Here is a 19,858-nt window from a genome sequence, read left to right on the forward strand (position 1 = left end):
AAACAGACTCTGTTGGGATCTGAGGCAGGTTGTAGATGGGAGTAGACCTGCAGTGCACTTACCCATGTGTCAATACGGGCTCTATAACTCACTCTCTATGTGGACCTGGGCTGGGGCCATACCCTTTTTCAGTTTCCATTTCCTGATCTATAAAACGTGAGCCTTGGACTAGATCAGGGGTTCTTAACCTTTTTTTGTGTGACTTGGACCCCCTCAGTCAGTTTGGTAAAGTCTAGGAAGACCCCTTCTAAGAATCATGGATTTAAATGCATAAAATGAACAACATGGGATTACAAAGGAAGCGAATTCTATTAAAATATAGTTATCAAAATGTACTTTTAAAAAAGGTCATGGAACCCAGGTTAAGACTTCTTGAACTAGGTGATCTCTAAGTTTCTCCTTCAAGCCTGAAGCCCTATGAGATAAGAGGCTTCAGTTTCAGTCAGATACGTGTGTACAAAGTAATTTCTTGTTAAATGTGGCTAACTGGCACCCAAGCATTGTAATTTGTAAGGATTAGGCATGCCGGGGATGCCATTCAGGCCCACATTGTACCCTTCATACCAAGATGAGATCCAAATGGGTACATAACCTAGATAGGAAAGGTCAGAACACAAACAAATTAGGAAAACATGGGGAAAAAGTAACTATCAGTTCTAGGGATAGGACACAAGTTCATGACCAGAGAGAGGATGATTGAGAGAATACCGGAAGATAAAAGGTATAATTTTGGTACATAAAATTAAAAAGTTCTATCGCACACAAATGAAAGGAGATGATATGTATGAAGTGCTTTGTAAACCTTAAAGCATCACTGAAATGTTATTATTGCCAATATTCTCTTTTCTTTGTTAGTCCACCAATTAATTGGTTATCTTTTGAAAAAAACAAACTCCATTTTTCCCGCAATAGTTTCCTATAATTGTTAAGTACCAGAACTAGAATCCAAATGTAGGTCCCCTGAATCCAAGTTAAGTGGTGATACATGAGTGTATCCTTAGGTTTCCATCCACCCTGCAGCTGCTTCTTCCTATACATGCCATCTCCCTACAAGTCTTCTTGAGATCAGGGACTGGCTTCTTTTTCTTTTTGTATCCCCAGGGATCAGCACACGGTAAATATTTAGTAATTGTTTTTTCATTCATTCATTCCCACCACATTAAAAATGTCTATAAATCTCCATGGAAATACAGAAAGGGAGAATGGGTAGAAATACATGTCTATCGCATGAATCCACAATCGGAGTCAATTTGGCAAGTGCTTTGGAAGCTTCAATATTTTAAAGATAAACAAATTTGAAAGTCTTAAGAACTCTGACCAACACAATGATTTCAGAGGACAAGAGATGAAGGATATGATCCACTTTCTCATAAAGAAGTGATGGACTCAGGCTACAGACTGATCTTTTTTCTTTTTGGATGTGGCCTATGTGGGCTTTGATTTTGCTTGACTATATGCATGTGTGTGTATACACATATATATGTGTGTTTATATACATATACACATATTAATAAATATCTATACATATATACATATGCACATGTATACACATGCACCCATATACCCCCATACACACACATACACACACACATATATGTATTGTGTGTGTGTGTATGTATATATATATAATTTTTTTCCAGGGAAGGGAGGGAGGCAGTGGAAGAGAGAGAAAATAGTTTTTTGTTCATTGAGAAAAAAATAACAATAAAACAATACAAAAGATGCTTAGCTGTTGCATCCTGGCCCTAGAACTTGGGCCAAAGCATTTTCTTCCCACCAAGTTAGGGTTTGGCTCCAACATCTGTCTGAATTGGATTCCAGGGCTCCATGTGGATTCTTACAGAATTCTATCAACTCTTTCCTCAAGGGAGGTCTGCCTTAAATAACAGTTGTTAGGCAATGGTGACACCACACAGGCCAAAGTCGATGAGAGGCATTCGGTGAAAGGGCATTGTTTTGAAAAGTGAGAAAGAAGCATGGGATCCAAAATGCAGAGCCACACATGACCCATGGACCATCCTCATTTGAGAAATGAGGAAACTGAGGCCCGGGTTCAGGAAAATAATGAGCAGCCAAGATGGAGCCAAGCCTAATTCATGCCCTGGGGGCTTCATGCCAAGTAGGAAGATGGGCTGGAACTCTAGTGCCACCCCATACCCAGAGAGAACTTTATGAGCACCCAACAAGGGGAAAATCAGCACAACCAGAGACCAGGAGCTGCCAGGTGCCTATTTGCCACACGTGCGTCCTAAGCCAGAATCCACTTTCCCTTGGACTCTGTAGGTACTTGTGGGAGAATATGTCCCAGATTCTCAGAGCAAAGTTTTATGCCGACTCTTCTTATTATACTGCCTAGGGAAATACTCATTTCTAAAAGCTAATTGTCTGGCTGAGTAATTGATATCAACTCATAACCACAGGGGGAAGTACAGTGGTTAAGGCTTGTCAGCTCTCGTGGTATGCCGACCACACATACACCCAACAGAACCATGAGGGGATAAGTAGCCAGCTGCCTCCTGGGGACCCAACCTGACCCTGAATCGGAATTCAGAGAGGGAGAGGGTGAGGGAGATGGAGAGAGACACAGAGAGAGACAGAGAGACAGAGACAGAGAGATAGAGACAGAGACAGAGAGCTCAAAGCCTGTGCTACATTGTCATTTTGTTCCACTTCATATAAAAGAAAATCCGTGAGTCACTAAATGTCTCTTGTAATTCCTGTAAGATCAGGAGCCATTAGGAGGAAGGCTTGACTCTCTGTAAAGGGATGTTGGACATCTCTGAGTCCCACTGAGGTATCAGAGAAGGAAGAGCAGGCAGACTCCACTTGGAAGTCCCAGATGCAATGAAAGCAAAATGAAATCCTTTCTCAAATGCAAGTTTCCATAACTTGATACAGGAAGAATGAATGCAAACAAACTTGTAGAGCCTGAGGCAGAAGTGAGCCTCCACATAAGAAGCGGGCATTCCACATAACTGTTCTTAACTGGGAGAGGTATATTACCTGTTAAAGCTCCGGAAGTCTGGAAGCTCTGCCTTTTCTTCAGGCTTAAAGAGTTTGGGGTAGAAAGCCTCCAACAGCTCTGGCTCATTGCTGATGGCCTGCTCCCAAGGAGACTGATAGAACTTAGGTACAGCTGTGGTGTTGAATCTCTCAGGAGGAATTTCCTTCAGCGGTCCAGAGTATCCTTTGGAAAAATATAATGGGACTAAGTAAACAGAATATCTGGGGGTTGCTAAGCAACAACTAACATTTTATTAAGTTATTTTTAAAGTGCTACAATAAACTTGTGAAATACACATCCTGTTGATGGTTTCCCAGAAAAGCTGTAATCCAAAGTGCGTTATATAAAATGTAGACTCCTGGAATTTTTTTTTTTTTAAGAAAGATTAATTTTCTTAACACGTAAGCTTGAAAAATTATTCCAGTCAGAAAACTCCTTACTCACTGGTTATAATAACACATATTTGTACCATGTGAGAGAAGAGATTCTATTAATTTCAATTTTATTTTGCATAGGCACCACAAATTAAGGAGTTTTCTAACTTAGATCGGGAAATCTTGCTCAAGGCTGGCCTCTTTGGTGCCCCTTGCTCAGAGCGGCAGCCCAATGTATTGATTGGGTAGAGAGGGCTCACCATGGAATCAGCCCCATCTAGATTCACGTCCTGCCTTTGAGACCTATGAGTTGGGTGACCATGAACAAAACTTCTCAGTACCCCAGGCAACTCTAAGACACAGACGAGGAGGGAATCCGTATCAGGCACACAGGAGCAATCCCCCAACATTCGAACCCCATTCTAGCCACCACTCCCTGATTCTCTTATTCCTGTGGAAAAGTTCTCATCTCTGGTAACCTTCTTCACACCCTCTCTCTTGACCTTATTTTGCCCTTCTGTAAAATAAGGACCTTGGGCCTTGACGGATGGTCTTTCTGATCCCCCCTAGCTTCTACATTGCATGGCTATAGAATAGGGCTTTGAAAGTGGAATGGCATTCTGGGATTTGCTGTTCAAAGGGACAAGAATTCCCTTGTAGCCCTAAGGGTGTCTGGGACTGTCTTAATCTTTAAGCCATAAAGGGGACCTGAGTCATACAACAGCTGTGGGGAGCCACCCTGTCCTGGCCCCGTTCAGGCCTTAAAAAGCCAAGATGGAAAGAATGCATGACATAGGGACAACAAGCAATGACTAAAAAGACAGCTGAGCCTGGAAGAGAAGGGAGGGATCAAAGTGGACCACTGGGCTACTGCAGATGTCTCAGAACAGTGCACTTGGACCAGAGCAAGATGCACTTCTTCAAGGACTGAGGGAAGTTCCAACAGACCTTCACGTTCCCCTCCCTTGTCTAGTCATAGGTACTGGAATATACTTTGCTTGCTTTTTTTCCCTCTAAGAGTTTACCATATCCTAATTTTGCCCAAAATGTGTAGAAGACAGAGATTTTTTCCCCCCCTATCTGGGGGCTGTGAGCTACTGTGATTGTATGAATAACTTTGTGTCTGATAATAAATGACATGAAATACAAAAAAAAAAAATCAGTTATTTTGCCCCCAGGCTAAAAGCATGCTAATTGTTGTAACCAGGTGTGGCCAGGCCCCTTCTCTTTCCATGAGAAGGAAAGGAGGAGGGTAGATTTGGAGAATCTTGGGTAAGATTCAGCTCTGTCAGGGGCAGCTACGTGACACAGTGGATAGAGAGCAGCAGTCCTGGAGTCAGGAGGACCTGAATTCAAATCCAGCCTCAGACACTTGACACTAGCTGTGTGATGCTGGGCAAGTCACTTAACCCCAATTACCTCACCAAAAAAAAAAAAAAAAAAAGGAAGATTCAGCTGTGTCCCTTCCAGAAGAAAAAGGGGGACAGGAAATACTTTCAAGTATTTTACACAGCCCCACCCAGCAGTATTCCCGTAATATGATCCAAGGTGGTCTGATTAACCCTTCTTTCACATGATAACCTTTCCTTTTCCATAAATGTCATTGATCCTCTGCTTTAAGATGCTCTCCATTGCCTCTGGCTTCAAGTCACAACTCTTTGGCACGTGCTTGCTTGTACCAAATGGTACAAGAGTTTGGGGCTGGCATTCATGAGTCAGTTATAAAGGAAGTTCAAATGAGTTTAAATATGTTCACCAGGAGAATGAATCGTAAGCCTATGAAACTGTTCTGGATTGTTGGCCGTGAGAGGGACAGAATGGTGGGAAGGTAATGGTGCTGAAATCCAAGAGCCTGAGTTAGAATCCTGGCTCTAATCCTGCCTCTCTGATTTAGCACCTGTGAGATCTCAGGCAAACGACTTCCCTTTGTTGGCCCTTGGTTTAATGAGTGGTAAGCTTGACATGTAGTAGGTCCTTCATAAAAGACCTCTCTCTGCCGGAAAAATGAGGGATTGGATCAGATGACCCTTCAAGTTCTGAATTTGATCTTGCAACCTGATTCTATGACTTTGGCCTTGTTTGTAAATTAGCACTTCACCCAAGCCACAAAAGAACATGGAAGGGGAGGGGCAGGGAAGGGAAAGGAAGGGGACAAGCATTTATTAAGCACCTACTATGTGCCACTTTAAAAATATTTCTTAAAAAGTGAAGTGAGGGGCAGCTAGATGGCACAGTGGTTAAAGCGCTGGCCCTGGATTCAGGAGTACCTGAGTTCAAATCCAGCCTCAGACACTTAACACTTACTAGCTGTGTGACCCTGGGCAAGTCACTTAACCCCCATTGCCCTGCAAAAAAAAAAGTGAAGTGAGCAGAACCAGAAGAACATTGTACACAATAACAGTAATATGATATAATGGTCAATGGTGAATGTCTGAGCTCCAAAGGACTCATGATGAAAAATGTTATCTCCCTCCAAAGGAAGAACTGATGGATGGAGATTGAATGCATTGTATGTAAAGCATACTTTTTAAAAACTTTCTTTATTTTTCTTAGTTTGTGGGTATATGTGTGTTTTCTTTTGCAACATGACTAATATAGAAATATGTTTTGCATAACTGCACATGTATTTGTTTCTGTTCAGTCATTTTTCAGTCATGTCTGACTCTGTGGCTCCATTTGGGGTTTTCTTAGCGGAGATACTGGAGTGGGTTGCCATTTCCTTCTCCAGCTCATTTTACAGATGAGGAAACTGAGGCAAACAGGGTGAAGTGACTTGCCCAGGGTCACACAGCTAGTGTCTGAAGCCAGATTTGAATTTAGGAAGATAAGTCTTTCTGACTTCAGGCCCAGTGGTCTATCCACTGGACCACTTAGCTGCACATGTATAACCCTTACCAAATTGCTAGCCTTCTCAATAAGAGGATAGGGGAGTGAGGAAGATTATTTGGAACTCAAAAATTTTTTAAAATGTTAAACATTTTTATATGTAATTTAAAAAATAAAACATTTAATATTTTTGATTTAAAAAATTAAATAAAAACCCTCAAGGTAAATATACAAATATACACACACATATATAATATATCATTTGATTCTCACAACAACTCTGAAAAATAGGTGCTGTTATTGTCCTCATCTTACAATTGAGGAAACTGAGGCAGACAGCAATTAAGTGACTCACCCACAGTCATACAGCTGGTAAAAGTCTGAGGCTGGATTTGAACTCAGGCTTTTTTGACTTCAGTCTCAGGACTCTACATGCTGTATCACCTAGCTTCCTTGGAGGATTAGAGAATTGGGGTTCAAATCCTGCTTCTGATGCTCACTTTTTGTGTGACCTTGGACAAACCACTTAATTTCCTGTGTCTGAGTTTCCTTAGTAAAAAAGAGGATATTGACCAGTCCATTTCAGTTCTAGATTTATGATCCCAAGATCTGAATTGTTCCTGGTCTCAGTCTACATTTAAATTCTACTGATTGTTGGTGCCTTGATAGGGTTGCTTCTTTCTCTGACTGCAAGCCTTGAAAATTTTATGTCATCCGAAGTAGCCAGGATGTCCTAGAGCCAGCTCTGACCAGCTTGGATGGATTGTTAAATCTCTAGCATGAACATTTCCACCTCAGAAATCAGTAAATGCTGTCTGTATACCTGAGGCTTTATTTATTTATTTGTCTAGACTTAAAATGATGGGGAAAATGTTAATAATCCACATTAAACTAAAATATGTAATGCATGCATCCCCATCCTCCCAGAGCTGGTTGTTAAACATTTACCACACTCTCTGAGCTACTAGTAACTGAGGTATTTATCTCCTCCCTTTCCCTAGGACCATGTAGAGCCGATTCAACCAATGTCCTGTTAACTCCTACACCCATTGACTTGCATTCCATAGAACAACTATGGGCTTCCATTGTTCTCTGTTCTGACTTTGTAAAATCACCACAATTTATTTATTTATTTACTTATCTATCTATCTATCTATCTATCTATCTATCTATCTATCTATCTATCTATCTATCTATCTATCTATCTATCTATCTATTTATTATTTAATTTTTTGTGTGTGGGGGGCAATGAGGGTTAAGTGACTTGCCCAGGGTCACACAGCTAGTGTCAAGTGTCTGAGGTCAAATTTGAACTTAGGTCCTCCTGAATCCAGGGCCAGTCCTCTATCCACTGTGTCAGCTAGCTGCCCCCAAATCACTATTATTCATGCATGATCTGTTCAACAGAGCAATAACTACTCAACTATTTATCACAATTTGAATACGCACAATACTTTCCTACCTGTGCATCTGTGCTCATGTGATTCCCTCTACCTGGAATGCCTTCCTCATGAATCTTTCTGCCTTTCAAAGTCCTGCTCATGCATGAAGGCCAACTCAAAACTCAGCTCCTTGATGAAGCCTTCTCTCCTCCTCCCTCCCAGTCAGAACTGTCTTAACATGGCTTTTCTGCCTTTCTTCTGCAGTTATCCTAGCTTATTTTCATTGTGCTGTACCCCCTACCAGATGATGAATTCCTTGTGTGTCTTACTCATGTCTGCACCTTCTACCCAGCACCAAGTTGGGAAGTATAGACTACACTTCTAAGACAAGATCTGAAACGTACAAGCTATCTAGACACACGTGGAAAAACAATTATACAAAAAGATTTTTAATTCACAGAATACTCTCCCCTAATCAATGCCTTTCTCCTTTACCAAAACTAAATTACAAGATTGTAGACTGGTGGCTAGAAGAGATCTTAGAGGTCATGGCATCTAGTGATTCTTATTGGCTGGTTTATGACTCCTGGGGGGTTTTCTACAATGACCAAAGGGGTCCATGCTAAGAATTCTCTACGTAGTGAATAATTAATTGTAAAGCATCATATAGAGTAGCTAAGTGACTCAGTGGATAAAGCTCCAGCCCTGGAATACCCGAGTTCAAATTTGGGCTCAGACATTTACTAACTGTATGACCCTGAGCAAATCACTCAACCCTGTTTACCTCATCTGTAAAATGAGCCGGAGAAGAAAATGCAAACCATTTCAGTGTCTCTGGCAATAAAACCCCAAATGGGGTCACCCAGGGTTGAACAAAGTACCATGTAAGTGGTATATTAAATTACTCTAAGGGTTCACAACACTTTTTTGTTTGTTTGTTTGTTACTAGCTTTGAAAGAGTTTCATGGACCAACAACAACTACCAGTTGGAAATCATTGATCTATCTCAATACCTTCACTGAACCAATGAGGAAACTAGCCCTGCTAGGGAAGATGGGCCTAAAGTACACATACTCCATGTAGTTTTCACCATGTAGCTCAGTTCTTTCTAGATTTCCTTTATTACTGATGGAAATGACCCAGGATTCTACAAATCCCAGAGTTTTCTTTATTCTGATGTGAATCAAAGGAGAAGGAAATACTCCACTGGCTAAATTCAAAGGCTGACACTCTCTAACCTCAAACTGGCCCTTTAACAAGAGTCCAGAAGGCTTACTGACCTAAAGTATACCCCCTCCCCAGTATCTTAGACAGCTAGGTGGTACTGGGGATAGAGCACTGGGCCTGGGGTTTAAATGAAGCCTCGGACACTTGACATTAGCTGTGTGACCCTGAGCAAGTCACTTAACTTCTATCTCAGTTTCCTCATCTGTAAAATAAGCTAGAGAAGGAAATGGCAAACCACTTTAGTATCTTTGCCAAGAAAACCCCAAATGGGCTTACAACAAGTCAGAAATGACTGAACAGCAACCCCAATATCTTCCCTAGAAAGGCCTCATCCTCTGCTTCACTTGACACTGTTGCTCCCAAACACTCATATTTTTTTGGGGGGGGGGAAGGGCAGGGCAATGAGGGTTAGTTGACTTGCCCAGGGTCACACAGCTAGTGTTAAGTGTCTGAGGCCGGATTGCAACTCAGGTCCTCCTGAATTCAGAGCCGGTACTCTATCCACTGCGCCACTTAGCTGCCCCACCAAACACTCATTTATTTTTGTCAGGGCAATGAGGGTTAAGTAACTTGCCCAGGGTCACACAGCTAATGTCAAGTGTCTGAGGCCGGACTTGAACTCAGGTCCTCCTGAATCCAAGGCCAGGGCTTTATCCACTGCGCCACCAGCTGCCCCTTCAAACACTCATTTTTGATGTTTTGTCTAACAACAGGGTTTGGGATCGCCTGTCACTGGGTTCCCCACTCCACCCTTTGGTTCAGTGTATAGAGGCATATATTGACGTATAACATCTGGGTGACCCTGAACCAGGCACTTAACTTCTAAGGACCTTGGGCCACTCTAAGACCAAATGTCACAAAGGAGGTGCAAAACTCCATTGGTAGCAGGAGTTTCTCCAAGTGGGAATTCCCTGAATCTATGAAATCTTAGGTCTCATCCCCATCTCCAGCCTTAGGTATATGTTACTGTGAAGCCCATGTGTGTTTTAATACATATTTAGACAGTCTTGCTCATGTGTTCGCCGTCCTCTCATATTAGGTTGTAGGCTCCTTGAGGGCAGGGACTATCAGCTTCTAGGCTTCTGGAACCCCCCTGTGTCTGGGGCTACACACATATACAGTGACTATTCCTGACTGTTTGCTTATTGCTAACATTTCCACATTTGAGAGCCGTTTCCCATTCATCAACTCATTGTTGATTCATGGTGACTCTTTGATGTAGGGGCCCCAGGTAGAATTAGCCCTATCTTAGATAGGTAGATGAGCATAGATAGAGAAAGCACTTATTAGACACTTACTGTATGCCAGGTTCCATGCTAGGCAACAGTCCCTCCCCACCAGGAGCTTAAGACAACACATTAAAGGGAGCTGATAAGGGGGTGCTACACAACCTTCCTACATGCTGTGAAGCCTGGATCCCAGCAAGATAAGGCTAGTTGACTGATTAGATAGAGCCTGGGGTGGTTCTAGGGGCAGAGTCTAAGGTTCTCAAGAGGAGAAAGTAGAGGTGAGAGCCTGAGGGGAGATTGTTATGGTGTGGAAGTTTTCAGGGGACACAGCTAGTTATGTGGTGTGGGATTTGAAAGTAGGTCTTTCAATCCAGCAATCTTTCCGCTAAACCACATTGCCTCAATCTGTCCTCCACCCAAATGGGGTGGGGGGGGGAGTCATAAATGACACAGAAAAGGCACGACAAAGAAATGGGTTATCAATCTTGAATTCTGTGTATTTGAGGAAGAAGGTCACAGGAAGTCAAGAACAGACTTGGTTCCACTCCCATTGGAGCAGCATAAGCTTGGGACTCAGGAAAAGCTCCTTATCTTCAATTCTTCCCTTTTGCCCTCCCTCCCTCCCCCCCCCTTCCTCCATTCATTCCTTTTCTCCTACCATCTTTCATCTTAAAAGGTCCCTTTTGAATGCAAGTCACCTGTCCTGATGTTATTTTGGCTCTCTTGGAGTGCTTGTTCCATTTCTACTGCCCTGGACTTGCTTTGGAGAACAATGAACTGCATGTTAGAGTGGATAGAGCCTTGGGCCTGGGCTCAGATTCCTCCTGGGACGCTTAGCATCTGCTTGAATGAACTTGGGAGAGTCACTTGCTTTATATATCTTTCCTTAGCAGCAAGTGATGGGGACTCATTGATGTCAGGGACATTTTTGTTTTGAGTTTGTTTCCCTAGCTCCTCCTTTGCTGCCTTGCATAGGGAAGATGCAATAAATATCTCCTGAATTAGATTGGGACTTTGATATGGTCAAAGTCTTCCTATTTCAGATTTTACTAACATTTCCAGTTAATGTGCATTTATAGGGAAAGGGTTTGCTTTTCATTTGATTTCATATACACCCATGGATTTTCATGGCACAATATATTTGTGACTCCTTATGGGTACAAGTCATCCACAGGATGTAGGAGAATGGTTGAAAATATGTGAAACAATTTAGGTACCTTGCTATCAGAGTGGACAGAGTACTGACTGTGGAGCTAGGAAGACCTGAGTTCAAATCCAGCCTCAGACACTTATTAGTTGTGTGACTCAAGGAAGGCATCATACCTAATCTCTCAGCCTGTTTCCTCATTTGTAAAACAGTTGTTCAGTCATGTCCAACTCTTTGTGACCCTGTTAAGGGTTTTCTTGGTAGAGATACTAGGTTGGTTTGTAATCTCCTTCTCCAGCTCACTTTACTGATGAGGAAACTGGAACAAATAGGGGTAAGTGACTTGTCCAGGGTCACACAGCTTATAAGTATCTGAGGACAGATTTGAATTCAGGAAGATGATTCCTCTTGACTCCAGGTCCGGCACTCTATCCACTGTTTCACCTAGCCTCCCCAAATCAGGTGAGATGATACTTGAAAAACACTTTTGCAGCCTTAGAGTACAATGTAAAAGCTTCCTATTATTATATAAAGCATGTATCAATGTGAATACTAATGACTGATTTTTTTAAAAAAGTACCAACATCTATAGAGAATTAGAATGAAGAGTAAATGTCCCATATCTGGATCTTAGCTTACATTTTAAAACACTATAAAAAGGGAGAAATTTGACAGGAAAAGCCCTGCAATTTAGGGAGTAGACTGCAGGCTCCCAACAGCTTTCTGGCCAATGACAACTCTTTACCTGGTGCAATGTTTTCTGGATTGGGTGGACTCCGGGGGTCTGGCGTGTTAGGAGGGGTCAGTGGGCCCTGCTGGGAGCCACCTTCCATGCTGCTACCATCCAGAGTTCCATTCTGCATGGCAATCCTGTACTGTAGGGGAGCAAAAAGAGACCGCTGAACCATGATCAATGTCAAACACACCAAGAGAGGACGTCACCGCTGTCTATACAGGACATTTACTCCGTCTTGACAATCAGCTCTTCTGAATTTTGTGGGATGTTGATAATTAGCCAAAGTAACCCTAGCTGACATTTATATTGTGCTTTAAGTTTTGCAAAGCACTCCACGTATATTATTGCATTGGATCCTCACTGCGACCCGTGGGAGGTAGGTGCCGTTATTATCCCCATTTTAGAGATGAGGGAGCTGAGGCAGACAGGGATTCAATGACTTGTCCAGGGACACTTTGACCAGTGTCTGTGGCTGAATTTAAACTCAAGTGGTCCTTATTCCAGACCCGGTGCTCTGACTACCACACCATCTGACTATGGTGAATGGGTGCATTGGAACGCATCCTCGCTCTCTTGGTAATTGGTCTATCTCCTTTTATGGTCATATATATCCTGGATTTCATTTTTAGGCCTTTTTTATGAGCAAGTTATTGGTAATATGTTTCAGTCTATTCAAGCCCAGGTGGCTCAGTGGATAGATTACTGGGTTTGGAATCAGGAAGATTCATCTTCCTGGGTTCAAATCTGGCCTCAGGTACGTACTAACTGTGTGACCCTGGACCAGTCACTTCACCCTGTTTGCCTCAGTGTCCTCATCTGTCAAATGAACTCGAGAAGGAAGTGGCAAACCACTTCAGGATCTTAGCCAAGAAAACCTCAAATGGAATCAATGCTAACTACCAATGAGGACTACACAGCCCCAGGGCAGGAGCTCTGAAATGGATAGCCTTAGCTCCTCCAGGGCATGGTCTCTGGCTCTGTTTTGAAGGGGGCAGCAGCAGCATCCCCAAGCATGACATAAAGATAGGGGTGGGGTAGGAAGGGACACGGGCAGGTAAAGCATGATTAGAGGGTTTGGGTGACTAGATCTATCTTGAACTCCAGCATTCCATACACCTTAATAACTGGTTTGTTCACCTTCCCGGAAAGACATTTTAGACCCATTTTCATTACATGTAAGGCAGACTATTGGGAGCCTGACCCATGTGGAGGGAATTCATTTTCTCTTCATTCTCACCATGCAAGGCTGAAACCAGTGACACCTGAAGCTTCAATCAGGCTGCCGACCGACCGTGATTCTTTTCAATAGTCACACCAACCTACTCAGGGGTGGGCCATTTCCTGGGGATTAATGACAGGCTAGAGAATCTACTCTTTCCAGTTAGTCATTAGTTGGCAGGAAACACCAAGTACCCCAGTGGTTATTGTTTAAATACACTGTCATCCCTCATGCTGGCTGAGCAGTGTCTTATTTTGGTTTTGAGATGCAACCTAAATTATAGCCTTCTTTCCATTCTTAGATGACTCCCTCCAAAGAAGGTAAGAAAGGCAAACAAAAACAAAGACCTTCTTTATTTTGGCTGAAGGAAATCTAAACAAAGCATCTTTACTGGGAGATTATAAACATATTATAAACACACACACACACACACACATATATACGTATATAAACACACACATACACATATAGTTTTTCAATCACTTCATTTGTGTCCAACTCTTCATGGCCCCATTTGAAGTTTTCTTGGCAAAGATACTGGACTGATTTGCCATTTCCTTCTCTAGCTCATTTTACAGATGAGGAAACTGAGGCAAGCAGGGTGAAGTGACTTGCTCAGGGTCACACAGCTTGTGAGTGTCAGAGGTTAGATTTGAACTCTGGTCTTCTTGACTTCAGGCTTTGTGCACTATCTAATGTGCCACACAGTGCCCTTATATGTATACATATAATTAATGAAGTAATTGCAGAAATCTCCCTGATCTTCTAGACTGGAACCTGGGCAAAGGGTGTTATCCCCCACATATGTGGGGTTGGGCCCATGCTTTGGCCCTCTTCATAAAGGAAATGATTGGCCAGTAGATTCTGGTTGCTTCTTTGGGTGGTCGTGGCATCGAGCCAGGAGGAATGACCTACTCAATAGGCTTCTAGAGGGGTGATTTTGCTCTGTCACTCTCTGTCATCCTCTCTCTTTCTCCTATATTACACAAGAATTCTCTTCTGTTACTTTTATAATCTAGGGATTGATTCCTTCATCAGAAAGGGTGCTTCCTCTGGTTGTGCCCATTTCAACTCCCCCTTCACTTTGTAGATGGGCTTGGAGAGTGGATGAGGAGGGTTCTAAAAATATGCTACCTTGTGGCCAACCTGGGTATGAGCCTCTTTGACCTTAGCCCAGCTTGGCAGAGTCTGCTAGAGTGTAACCTTCATTGGCATCACCTCTTAAAGCCCAGCGTCTCCTCTGTGCTTTAAGTGAGTCACAAGGGGTGAACACTGGTAGAGATTTGGGTTTTATTGTCATTGGGAAATGCTGTCAATTACATTTTTAAAATACCCCACAGAGAGAAGGCAACTTTTTTTATTTGGTGGGAAAAATATATGTTCATACATCCCAGTACATTTATCCTGAAATTGGGACCAGATGAGTTCTAACGTCCTTTCTAATTCTATAATTGTTCATGATTTTAGGTCATTGTTTCCACCTTCTTTTCATCCACCTTTCCTTGATCCTTCCCCATCGTGTGGTTCCTAAAACTGCTCATTATTTCATGCCAATTATAATACATTTCACATCACAGAACATAGTTTGTAAAAAAAGAAAAAAAGGATTAACTCAAATATCTTGTTATTTTCCCCAAAAGGCAGGTCATTAAAATGTGGGCTAGTTCTGATTCTCCCATTAACTCACCTATGAACTTGAGAAATTCATTTAATATCTGATCTCAGAAAGAACTGATGGAATCTGAATGCAGATTGAAACACACTATTTTTTTAAGCTTTCTTTATTTTTCTTGGTTTTTTGTCTGTTTTTTTCACAATGTGACTAACATGTAAATATGTTTTGCATGACTGCACATATATGACCATTATCAAATCGCTTGCCTTCTCAATTAGGGAGACATGGAAGGAGGGTGAAAGAGAATTTGGAATTCAGAATTTTTTTAAAATGAAGATTAAAAATTGTTTTTACATGTCACTAGATAAAAAATAAAATATCAAAAATTTAAAAATATCTCAAAGCTTCAATTTCTTGATTTCTAAAATCATAATGAAACTTCTAGTCATCTGGAAGTATTATTACACAAATAAATGGGTTCATGCTCTTAAATCTCTTTTGGATTTCCACAAATTAGAGGATAATTTTCCTCCCTCTTCTCCCAAAATGGTGCCTGTAAATAAAATGCACTTGTATTTTCTGAGGAGTTAGAGAAAAAAATAATAAACTGAGAATTTATTTTTTTAAATCTAGGAAACTGGGGGGTGGCTAGGTGGCACAGTGGACAAAGCACTGGATTCAGGAGGACCTGAAGTCAAATCTGGCCTCTGACACTTACTAGCTGTGTGACCCTGGGCAAGTCACTTAACTCTCATTGCCCCACAAAACAATTAAACAAACACACAAACAAACAAATAAATGAACAAACAAACAAATGAGTGAACAAAAAAAATGAATGAATAAATAAATAAATGAAGGAATGAACAGACAAACAAACAAATAAATAAGCAAGCAAATGAATGAATGAATGGGTGGATGGATGAATGAATAAGTAAATTTAGGCACTGAACCATTAATTCATGGCTAGAATATCAACATTAATGGCCTAGCTAAATCTCTTGACCATACAGGGATAGCTCACTGCCATTGCCTTTCCACTTTTCTAAGTTAATGTGAAACCTCAAGGGAAATATCTATCTACTCTACTGAAATTAAACCAAGTTATTATTATTACAGTATCCCAGAGTTAGATGAATTCTCAAATCCAATCCAGACTTGACCAAGTATTCCATTTAAAAGCAACCCCAACCATCTTTTCTTTGAAGAAATATAGTTAGTGGGTATCTTGTGAGATAGCTCATTCTACTTTGGGACTGCCCTAATTGTTAAGAAGTTTTTTCCCTTACCCTGAGCCAAAATCAGCCCTTGTGAAATTTCCACCAATTACTCCTTATTTTTGCCATCTAGGGAAACACAGAACAAGTATAATCTCTCTCCTATGCCCTATACTTAGATAACAATCCTGTTTTCCCTAACGTCTTCCCTTAAGATTGAACATTTCCAGTCCCTTCAACCAATTCTTGTATGGCAAATTTTCAAGGCATCTTACTTCTTTGGTTGCTCTTCTCCAGGGCTCTTTTTAAAATGTGGCTGTATAACCAAATATCATCTGCAGAGATGTTGTCTGGCCTGAGAGACTATAATCTACTCCCTTATGGATATGTCCTATTTAATTCTATTTTTAAAATTTTATTTTATTTATTTTTGTGTGGTAATGAGGGTTAAGTGACTTGAGCAGGGTCACACAGCTAGTAAGTGTCAAGTGTCTGAGGCTGGATTTTAACTCAGGTCCTCCTGAATCCAGGGCCAGTGCTTTATCCACAGTGCCACCTAGCTGCCTCCTCTCTCATTTTATGCCTGTGAAAATGATTTCTGGAACCCAAGCCAAAGAGTTGGCATTGATTCCTATAAATTATACTGTCTAGGATTCTAACCTTTTAAATTCTTTTCAGTTCTTGATTCTGTAGTCCAATATATTATATATTTCGTACCTATATCTCCTCCCCGCCCACCAGTTCCCTCCTGCCATCCCCTTTGCCCCAGATTAGTCATTGAAGCACTTTCAAATCTGCTCAACTGTCCATTCCGCTAATCCACTTGCCTCCATTTTCTCCACAAGATTAGAATGAAAGACAGTTAAGTGCTTTGCTTAAATCTAGGCAAACTATATCTATATATCCAGTAATCCTATTAAAAAAGGGAAATAAGATAATATAGCATGACCTGTTTTGGATGAAGCCATTCTGGCTCTTTATGATCAGTATTTTCCTTTCCAAATTTTCACTAACCATCCCTTTCCTATCATGTTAAATTTTTGACAGGATTGAAGAAAATCCTATTTATGGATTCCATTCTCTTCCATTTCTTTTATACTGGGACATTAGCCCTTCTTCAGTCCTGTGATATCCTCTCATGCTCTTTATGAATTTTTTGTAGATCACTGAAAGTGATTAAGGACTCCCAGTGGCTAGTTCTTTCAGTACCTTGGAAAGTAACTCCTCTGGCCTTGGTGACCTGACCTCATCATAAGTGTGCTCTTACTAGATTCCTATTTATCTTGTGTTTTACTTCCCTACCAGCCATTTTTCTTCTGTTTTCCCCCCAACTCAAAGCTTGAGCAACTTGCTTAAGGTTATATACAAAACTGAAGGTAGAAAGGAGACAACTGGACCCAATGGCAGAAATTCTGGAGATGGACAGATCACAGATTACAGGCCTGTCACTCTGAGGTTATTTAATCCAACCCAGGCCCTTTGACTTCCAGCCCAGTACTCCCTCTTCCTCATTACACTGCCTAGTCTAGTGCTAGGTGCCAGGAATTCTAGGAATCAGGCATCTGGGTTCTGTCCCAGGTTTTGCTATTGTTATGCAACTTAAACCTACCAAAAAAAAATCAGCCCTGGGTTATGAGGTCTCTTCTACGTAAGAGAGAAGGAAAGAGTCCTTCAGTCTAGGGCTGCATAATTTCAATTAGTGAGATAGATCCTAGGGGCAGCTAGGTGGTACAGTGGATAGAGCATCGGCCCTGGACTCAGGAGTACCTGAGTTCAAATCCAGCCTCAGACACTTAACACTTATTAGCTGTGTGACCCTGGGCAAGTCACTTAACCCCAATTGCCTCACTAAAAAAAAAAAAAAAAAAAGAGATAGATCCTTTTCTACCTCAAGAAGAACCTATTGGCATTCGGCTTCCAGAGTGAGATATTATTGCTGCCACCTAGATTCTCTGAGTCTTTTATGGCTAGTTCTGTCATTTTGTTACCATTATGCCTCTTTTTTATTTGAAACCCAGTTTCAAGGGATGCTTAAAAAAAGGATCAAATGAATACATGATGGGAACATTAGCTTGCAGTTGGCCAAAGTGTATAACGAGGAACAATGAATGGGAGTTTTGGAAAGGGAGATCTGGTGTGGATTTTAAGGAAGATCTTCAGGGCAGTTGGAGCCAATCCTATGAACAGTGGAAAGAGCACTGGAGTTAGGGTTAAAGTTACATGTCAGAGGAGCTAGGTTCATATTTTGCCCCTGACACTTGCTACCTGAGAGACCATAGACAGTCTTCAGTTTCTCAGGACTTCTGTTTCCTCATCTGATAAATGAGGGAGTTGGACTCAGTGACCTCTAAGGTTTCTTCCAACTCTGCATCTAGGGTCTTCTGATGCTCTATCATTTCAGCTTTTCTTGGGAAGCAATAAGGAGCCACAGCAGGTTTCTGAAGAAAATGGGCATGGCTGGATAGATAACCCTATGAAAAATGGGATGAATTGCCATAGGAGGTAATGAGATCCTCATCTCAAGTAGAAGTCGAGTCTGGGATTAGATAACAAGGCATCAAAAGCACAGAATCACAGACCCACAAAATGGGAAGGGGCCTCAGATACTTACTAGCTGTGTGACCCTGGGCAAGTCACTTTACCCTGTTTGCTTCAGTCTACTCATCAAATGACCTGGAGAAGGACTTGGCAAACCACTCCAGTATCTTTGCCAAGAAAACCCCAAAATGGGTTCATGTAGACTCAGACATGACTGAAGTGACTGAACAACAACAACAAAGCATAATAATAATCCAATTTAATCAAGTTCAACCCATATCCAACTGAAAATCCCTTTCTCAACATCTCCCCCAAAGTGATTATTAAATCTCAGCTTGAAGAGAGAAATAAACCACCCCCACCACCTGAGGTAGCCCACCCCTCTTTTGGACAATTCAAATTACTAGGGAGTTTCTCCTTCTGCCGACCAGAAATCAGCATCTTTGCTGAGGCCCAGAGAGGTTTAGGGATTTGCCCAGGGTCACCTGCCTTCTTGTTCTACCCATTGTGGCCAATCGTAAAAGTCTAATGCCTCTTTCATGTGGTGGCCCTTTAAATACTTGAAGATGGCGAACATCACACTGCACTTCACCCCACCCCCACCTCTGCTTTGTCTTCTTTTCTTTAAAGGAGACATCTCTAGATTCTTCTTCCAGAATGTCATAGGGAGAATTCCTGTTTAGGTCTGTGTTGGACTAGACTCTGGGATTCCATGTATGAAATCACAAACCATCATTTGGGACACAGACAGACTGTAATAGTAGAAGTTCCTAAGAATACTGTCATACTGATTGGGTTTTTCTTCCAAACTATAATGACAAATTCTTTCTATGGATTAGCAGAATAAATGGAAGAGATTAATAACTGGCGTCCTTCCCTTGTTTCAGAGATTTCTGCGCATATTCAACTGTTGGAAGAACCGCATCCTCTCCCCTCCCTTTCTTTTATTCTGAAACAGACCTGTCGGGTAACTTCCTTTCTGTTAGTGCTGAAAGAGGACAATTATCTCATCCGGGACACTCAGATGAGGTTGGGATGGTTTTAGGAGGCTTCTCTAGGGGCCACAGACACTAGACATAATTATGGGGTCACACAATTTCACATTTATCCACACTGTGAAGCCTCAAGCCATCCTTCACAACGTCAGGAGGTGACTGGGCATGCAGTCTGTCTGGCTTCTTAATTGCATCTGGATTTGACCCAGGAAGCTGAAAGATGTTCATTAATGTGGGGAAAAGTTAACAATAAGATAATAATAATGGCTGACATTTCTAGAGAGCTTTCAGCTTATTCAATTGCTTTCCTTAAGAACTGTATGAGGTAAGTGGCACAAGTCTTATTTTTTGA

General features: G+C 41.6%; 1 protein-coding gene across 2 annotated transcripts in view; it reads right to left on the reverse strand.

Annotated features, from left to right (window-relative positions):
* The window catches only part of MYOZ2 (myozenin 2), a 53,685-nt gene that overhangs the window by 6,050 nt on the left and 27,777 nt on the right, over positions 1-19,858 (reverse strand). For both annotated transcript variants that reach the window (XM_043971761.1, XM_043971760.1), the window contains exons 4-5: positions 11,935-12,064; positions 3,004-3,187 (exon numbers count right to left, since the gene is read on the reverse strand). In XM_043971761.1, the coding sequence (XP_043827696.1) occupies positions 3,004-3,187; positions 11,935-12,064 (314 nt within the window). The remainder of the gene's footprint in view (positions 1-3,003; positions 3,188-11,934; positions 12,065-19,858) is intronic.

This window comes from Dromiciops gliroides, chromosome 6 (assembly GCF_019393635.1).
Source record: "Dromiciops gliroides isolate mDroGli1 chromosome 6, mDroGli1.pri, whole genome shotgun sequence".
NCBI classification, from domain to species: Eukaryota; Metazoa; Chordata; class Mammalia; order Microbiotheria; family Microbiotheriidae; genus Dromiciops; species Dromiciops gliroides.